Source organism: Zea mays, chromosome 1 (genome assembly GCF_902167145.1).
Source record: "Zea mays cultivar B73 chromosome 1, Zm-B73-REFERENCE-NAM-5.0, whole genome shotgun sequence".
Taxonomy (NCBI): Eukaryota; Viridiplantae; Streptophyta; class Magnoliopsida; order Poales; family Poaceae; genus Zea; species Zea mays.
Window position 1 is genome coordinate 128,836,643 of NC_050096.1, and position 8,282 is coordinate 128,844,924.

General features: G+C 42.9%; 1 protein-coding gene across 1 annotated transcript; it reads right to left on the reverse strand.

The window, feature by feature from the left end:
- Nucleotides 1-6,252: 6,252 nt before the first annotated feature.
- On the reverse strand, nt 6,253-7,599 carry LOC100193017 (uncharacterized). The gene has a single exon (NM_001138185.1). The coding sequence runs from the start codon at nt 7,143-7,145 to the stop codon at nt 6,759-6,761; it is 387 nt and encodes a 128-aa protein (NP_001131657.1). The 5' UTR covers nt 7,146-7,599; the 3' UTR covers nt 6,253-6,758.
- Between the last annotated feature and the right edge of the window lie 683 nt (nt 7,600-8,282).

Consider the following 8,282-nt stretch of genomic DNA (forward strand, 5'->3'; position numbering starts at 1 on the left):
CAAGAGTACGATGAGTTCTAGGCATGGGTTAGCGGCAAACCCCCAATCGACTGCCTGCGTAGGCTATGTGTATCTATGTTTCTTTTCCTCACTTTGATTATTGTTAAAGACTATGTGGATGTCTCGGACATCATGATGTAATCGGCTATTATACCTTCTTTTATGTCATTATTTGAGCATTGTGTGATGATGTCCAGTTATGTAACTGTTGTGTACGTGAATTGCTGATCGTGGCACATACATGGTTCGCATTCGGTTTGCCTTCTAAAACCGGGTGTGACAGTGGGCCGCAGAGCTGAATGAATTCACTATAGATTATGTCCACAGGTCTTCAATACAATCTCAAGCATTAGCAGACTTTATTGCTGATTGGACGTCAGGGGCTCACGATGATGAAAGAACAAAAGATAATGAAGCTTGGATAGTGTTCTGTGATGGGTCATGGGGAACCTTCGCCGTAGGTGCAACTGCCATTCTAATTTCTCCATCAAAGATCAGAACCTACTATGCAGCCAGGCTGGAGTTCAATTGCACAAATAACATTGCAGAATACGTAGCCCTTCTCTTGGGGCTTCGAAAACTCAAGGAAATGGGAATAAGAAGGGCAATCCTCAAATCTGATTCACAAGTTATCATAGGCCACATTGACAAAAGTAGCAAAGCAAGAGATCCGAAACTTGAAAAATATCTTGATACAGTCCGAAGAATGGAAGCCCCTTTCGAAGGTTTCTCAGTAAAGAATATTCCAAGAGGAAAGAATGAGCATGCAGATCTATTATCTAAGTCATCGACACAAGGGCTCCCATTACCTTTGAAAGTATTTTGTGAAACAATAAAAGCACCTTCAGTCGAGCTCATGGAGCGAGCCGTGCTTACAATCTCACCAGTACACAATGAAGATTGGAGGACTAAGATTATATCCTTCTTACAAGGCAATTGTCCTTCAGACGACGAAGCTTATATCAAAAGAATGGAAGCTAGGACAAGGCCTTACATAATCATACAAGGAGAATTGTATAAACAAGGAGTTTGCTCTCCATTACTGAAGTGTTTGTCTAGAACCGAAGGTCAGGATCTAATGAAGTGTTTGTCTAGAACCGAAGGCCTTACATAATCATACAAGGATTTTATTGCCGATGGCAGCTTCGGATGCAGCAAATTTAGTTCAAAAATGTGAAAGCTACTAGAAGTGTGCTGGAGATAAAAAACAACCTTCATCTTTAACTCAGTTAATCCAGCCCACCTAGCCATTGCAAAGGTGGGGTCTAGATTTATTAGGCCCACTCTCACCAGCACAAGGAAATTTAAAATATGTTGTGGTAGCGGTGGACTATTTTTCAAAGTGGATTGAAGCAAAACCTTTAGCTACAATCACTTCGGCCATGGTCCAAATGTTTTTCTGGCACAATATTGTTTATCGATTTGGTGTGCTGAAGGCCATTACAGTCGATAACAGAACTCAGTTTGATGCTGAAACGTTCAAAGATTTTTGTGACGAAATCAGCACAAAAATAAATTTTGCATTTGTAAGACATCCAGAATCAAATCGGTTGGTAGAACTAGCTAATGGAATCATAATAACAGGAATAATGAAGTCAATCTTCAATCATCCGAAAGGAAAATGGCCAGATGAACTAATAAAAGTGGTATGAAACCACAACACTGTTGTCTCAAGGTCAACAGGATTCTCCCCATTCAAGCTTTTATTCGGTGATGAAGCAATAACACCAGAAGAAGCAAGAGCGGGTTTAATAAGGTCCTTAGCTTTGGCAGAAGACAAAGATGATTGTAAAATAACAAAAGATACGAAAGAAGGGACCAGACTTCAGGCAATAGAACACATCAATAAGTATCAAGCCAAAACAGTCAAATTACGTGATCGGAAGGTAAGACTAAAGAATATCAGGCTAGGACATTTAGTACTTTGGAGAGTGGACAACCCGGATACACTGGGAAAACTTCAGCTTAAATGGGAATGTCCTTTCTTGGTGGTATCTTCGTCAAGGCCTGGGTCATACAGGTTAAAAGACATGGACGATAATGACATTCCAAGATCTTGGAATGCAGATGAGATCCGGAGATATTATGTGTAAATTTTGTAATTTTCTTATTTTTTCCTTATGGCACCCTTTTCCTTTCAAGAGGGGAGAAAGGTTTTTAATGGGGCCATAGGTTGTAATTTTTATTTTTTGTGCAGCCCTGTGCAATATAAGGGCCAGATTCCCCCACATGTAAAATGTAAAGATCTGGGATTACACCAATGAGTGTAAAAAAATATGAAGAAGCTCCAAAGTCGTCCCTAAGGGGATGCAGAGCTTAAATGCCACCTACGTAAAAGGTGAAGAAGCTCCAAAGTCGTTCCTAAGGGGATGCAGAGCTTAGCTCCAAAGTCATTCCCAAGGGAATGCAGAGCTGAAGTACCACCTAAGTAAAAGGTGAAGAAACTCCAAAGTCGTTCCTAAGGGGATCAGAGTCTGTGTATGCATTCGAGTGATTTTTTACCTTCGTCATACATTTGCATGCTTCATTACATCATCTTTTGCATTCATACAAACATGCATTAGGCATCTGTAGATTCATCATCATGACATAAAGCATAAAGCACTAATAGGAAAAGCGAAGGTTTCTATATACGAAGATGCTTTGTTTCTATATACGAAGATGGTTTGATTATGATCGAAAGGTGCTTCGATGTGAACGAAAAGAAGGAAATGTGTTTTTCGCCTTCGGCTCAAAAAGCTACGAGCAGTGGTTTTGTCCACAACAAAACATTTACAGGTAAACACGAGGAGGAAAGGTAAAATAGCATTACAAATATTTACAAAATATTTACAACTATTTCTTCATAGTTAACTATAACTTTTTTGTCAAATAATACATCTCTTTCCACAAAACGTTCTCAACAAGTATTTTTACAGATACTAGCAAACGAAGCTTCCGAAGTTTCCTCTAACGCTTCAATTATAGCTTCGGTCTGCTAGCTTTTGGTATCATCATCCTGAAGAATGACAAAGGCAGGCACTGAGGAATGTGGTAAGATAAAATATGAAATAAAAGTGCAAGGTAAAAAGGTTTTTTATACCTTACTAAGCAGATTTCGAGATTCATCTCTAGCCAGTGCTCGACCGCCCTTCGCCCAGATCTGGGTAATAAATCTGTTACCAATACTTTGGGCTTTGGCCGGAATGTCAATAAGGTCGGCTGGAGACAGGCCAATGTTTGGCCTGTTGACGGCCCTTGCATGGTTGCACCCAGATTTTATGAAAGTGGCAGTTGTACCGTGAGAAGCTACCAGCGCACAGAATTCACCGTGGCCAGTTATGAATTCATCGAGGACGTCAACCTCTTTCTCGACGCATTCAAGTGCCCCGGGGATATCTTTGGCAGAGAGACTAGCTTCTTCGGATGCAACTCCAACTGAATTGAATATACTTTTTAATCGAGCAGTGCATTGAGTTGCGAAGTCAAAACATTTCTTCTTAAGGTTGTTGAGTGATTCGCTCAGCTTCAGGTTCTTTTCAGCCTCAACCTTGATCGTCATATTCAAAGCTTTGGTTTCATGACTGAATCGGATGGAGTTTTCTTGCAAAAATATCTGAGTCTCCTTCAACTCTTTGCTTAATCTCTCATTCTCAGCCTAAGCTTCGGCAAGCGATCCTTCGGTTGAGCACAACAAATCACCTTTTCCTTTCAAAGAATCTTCAAGTTTCTTGATTTTATCTTCAAAACCTTTGATAACAACTTCATTCTTTCTATCCTCGTCATCTTGTTGCATTTTCAATGCTTTACTTAGCAATAAACTCTGTAAAAATGAATTAAAGTTAGAATACCAAAATCAATACGAAGATATCAACGGTAACTTGCAAAGAAGTCTTACTTTGAAGTTTGAATAAAATAAGCTGTCGACGATGTGCTGACGTCTATAGAAGCTAATATCCTTTTCAAGTTTCGGGAATCCAATGCTCTTGGACAGAGTGCTTATAATTTTTGCCTCAACACAGTCGCGAATGCATCCCACAACTTCTTCATCAACCCCGCTGAAGAGCATTGAACCAGGCTGGTAGCCACAGGATATAGCAAATTCCTTTAATTCTGATATGTCTTCTTCGGAAAGCTGTTGGCCGTCCAGGTGCCGTAGGTCGACGTTCATGCTTTCCGAAGTGGTTTCTTCAATTTTCTTCCCCTTATCAGAGGACACTACGACTACATTTTTCTCCACAACCACATCCGATATGAGCCTGTTTGTGGCAGAACCTCCCAAGTTATTAGGCCCACATGCACCTATCCTTGTCTCAAAGACCTCAGACGGCTATGCATGTGCACCGGATAACTTAACAGGATCTGTACGAGTGTCCCATGGACCCCGGATAAACCACTTACAACCAGGACCGCAGGATTAAGTAAACACAAATCACACACCAACATTTTTGCAGCGGAAATCTTATTACCAAATTTTACAAGTTACAACAAATTTACATTATATTTATCGGAGTGGTTACAAAAGTGGTTCAAAGAAATAACTTTGAACTATTATAAATTATTTATAGTTTTGAAATATATGCTAGCTCAATGACAATCCTCAATAAGAAGTATAGAAGAAGTACTTAGACTTATAAGAAGGTCGTGCCAACCGGCGCTTAACACCAATCACAATCAAAGTGACTTGTAACCTGCAGCAACAATGGGAATACAACCCTAAGTACACAAGTACTCAGCAAGACTTACCCAACTAAAAAAAAGACTCTCAAGGGTATGCTGGTTTTAAAAGGATTCAAGGTATGGCTTATCAAGAATCAAAGACTCGGTTTGCTGAAAAGCTTACTATGAGTGGATCCTTGCAAATCCATTTTTACTTGTCAGGTTAAGTAAAGTTACCTGCATCTGGAGTTCTTTCTATCCTAGTTCAAGCACTTGGCCTATACTAGCCGTCTTTTTATCATCCCTTCAGTTCACTCGATTGCTACGTGTAGGGCAGTGACCAAGTCTTCATATCTGAGAAGTAACGACGATCCGAATCGATTAATACCCAGCTAGGGATCTCCAATCACATGACATATGTAGCACTTAACCCTTGCATATGTCAACTCGCCACCGGGTTTCTTAAAACCACACCGGATTCATGCCAACCGAGAGCACAGATACACAATCGTCCAGCCTCTTGCCACGGAGGGTACACGCTACTCTCGCATCTCTCCACTCCCATTGTGTGTTGGCCTTTCTGGTATTAGTCTGCCCGAGGCAAAGCTTACCCATGATGAGGCATGTGGCCAGTTAAAAGGTCCTCAATCAGCAAGCCTACATCGACACGGTCCTTAATCGACTCAGACGGAGACACTACACCGAGACTCTTCTCGTGCAAGTCAACCACCTGGTCTCAGCTTTATTATTTTAAACCCAAAGTTTGGTACCTGACAGAGGTACATCTTTTCAGATGTTGAACCCAACACGGTGGTGATGGATCCACCATCAAGTTTTATTTCTGAAAACATCCCATCCACTGTGAAGCATCACTTTTTGTTTTTAAAACAAAACATCTTGTTTTTCTAAAGCAAGGCTAAGCATCAAAAATCCTTTCATAAAGGGTATCAATGGAGGGTAATCAATTTTCTAAGGAAGGAAATGCATCAATTGTTTAGCACACAACTCCTATCACCTAATGCATCAAACAAGGTGATAAAGATTTTAAAACAACAAGGAGGTGGCAAATGCACCGGGGCTTGCCTGAAATAAACACTAGGTTAGTGTTTGTTAAACGTCGATCACTTGACGATCAGCCTTTATTCTGATACTTGCTTCGTCTGCTCATCTTCAGTTTCGTCCATCAGCATCACCTTGCGAATGGCTCACGCTTTCCATCCTCTTGTGGTCGACTCAGCTTTGGTCCTCCGCATCACGTGATTAATTATCGTACCTAAATGAAATACATTATGCATATAAAGACGGGTATCACAAGATAATATTACGATTAAGTCATCATCATAATTACAACAACCTAATTCTTATGTATGTACCAACATAATTAGACATAACATAAATAGATCTCGAGCACTCTACAAAATACTAACTTCATCCTATTACCATATGAACAGAACATTTTACTAGTATTTAAGACCACTAGTCATCACATACGTAGAACCTATTTAATTATATTTAACATATACACCCATCGAGGTACTACTCACATAACCTAACCTACGACGATCATTATACAATGTGATTAATTCACCATTGAATACAAGCACACCACAACATCAGATCAATCCAATTACACTAGACATATGTTTCCATGTTATAAATTAAGATGCATAAGATATAGGTCGACGGTGCTAACCACAATCGGCCATAACCATTCTCAAAACTAACTTAACTAGTTTCAACCTACTCGACAAGTATACCCACCGAAACTCTATTCCATAATCTACATCTCAAACTGGCGATTCACTACACGACCTTGACCAAATCGCTGCAAGCGATTCGGGTATCCTAATAAATACTATATCTACAACCACAACACATATGCTATGAGCAAGAGGACCGACATAATTAATATATCCAAACCCTCAATCAAACATTATCTGAAACAATAAACTGGCTTATCATTACCTAAACCCGATTTGAATCCGTGAGATTGACGACGATGTCCGGTGGGAGCATTTCTCAGCACAACATGGAAGCGACAGAGGGCGTTCGTTTTTTCTTTACCGAGATTCCCTAGATCTCTTTCTCGCAGCGTACGGAACAATAACGAATTAATGTGGCTACTGACGGAATCGACAGTCGACGATGCCGACCACCAGAGCCGACCACAACAAGCACGACATCCGGGGCACGGCAGGGGACGACGGCGTCGGGGTTTTGTGACAAGACACAGTCGAGCACACAGGGCGACCAGCCTCGGATCCGGAGCAGGCCAAGCGCCAGGGAGCATCACGGCTGGGAACGGACAGAGGGAGCTGAGCGCTGCGCAGAGGCGAGCAGGAAGCTTGGCGAGTCGGCGAGGTTGAGGGAGTGAGCCGAGGGGGCGCGGTACGGAAGGGAAATCCGAGCAGGGGCAGGGAGGAGCGCCATGGGGAGAGATACAGTGGTGCGCAGACTGGGCGAGCAGAGAACTTCGCGCGCGCAGGGAGAAGCTTGAGGCGCGCCATGGCGAACAGCAGAAGGGCGCCGACGCTGGGGCTCTGGGTACCGAGCTGGAACAGGGAGGAGCAGGGGTGCGGCACCAGGGAGATCCGGCCGGGCACTGTCCTAGCAGGGATGCCGCGGCATGGGTGAGTGCGTCAGGGAGAGCGCGCGGCGATTGAAGAAGAAGAGCAGAGAGATGAGCGTCGGGCTGAAGACGAGGGCGCGTGATGCAAGCAGGAAGCCGAGGGCAGGGCGCTCGGGCGCCATGGAGGGAGCTCCGGCGTGGCAGGGAAGGAGCTCAGGGAGCAGGCGCGGCTGGGCGCAATGCAGGAGGGCAGACAACCACCTGGGGCAGCGCCCAGGCGCGCGCGACGAGGAGAGCAGGAGCCAGGGCGCCGCGGCCATGGGAGAAGCTCCTGCGCACAGAGAGGAGGACCGAGTAGAGGAGGGAGATGGGCGCTGGAGAGAGAGAGCGCGATGGAGAAAGCGCTAGCAAGCTACGCGCGTGTGGAAGGAGTGCCAGCAGAGGGGAAGAATATAAGGAAGAAGCAGCGAGCGTCGTGAAAAATCTGAAGGAGGGGTGGCGAGATTTTTCGTTAGAGCTGAGCGACGCAGAGATAAGATCAAACGCAGGAAAAATGAACGCCGTGAGCAATCCAAGACAGTAGAGGAAAAATCTGAGAAAAAGATATTTTTCCCCGGCTTGGCGTGTATAAGATGAAAGGGGAAAATACGTGACGGTGGTGGTAAAAGATAGAAGATATTTTTTTTTCTTTTCTACAAAAGAACACAAATCCGAGCTCTAAAATTAAGGTTTGAACAGAGTATAAATGGGTCAGATCACAATAATACGGGTCGACGGTACTTGTGACACCGTTTGATTAAATCGAAACCAATTAGGATTTATCTGAATCTTATTTATTTTTAACGAAACAAATTTCAGAAATCCGAGTTTTGGTATTGGGATTTGGGCGTGGTCTAATTTAGTCAGACCAAAATTTTATTAGTGACGATAAATGAGACAAATATGATTAAACTGATTCCGGTTCTGATAATTTGTTCCGGAAACTTTATTCGTCGAGTTCAAATTGATTTGCCCGGGATAAAAATCATCCAAGTGGGTCGAGCTTCTGAATCCGTATTCGTGCGAGCGACGAATT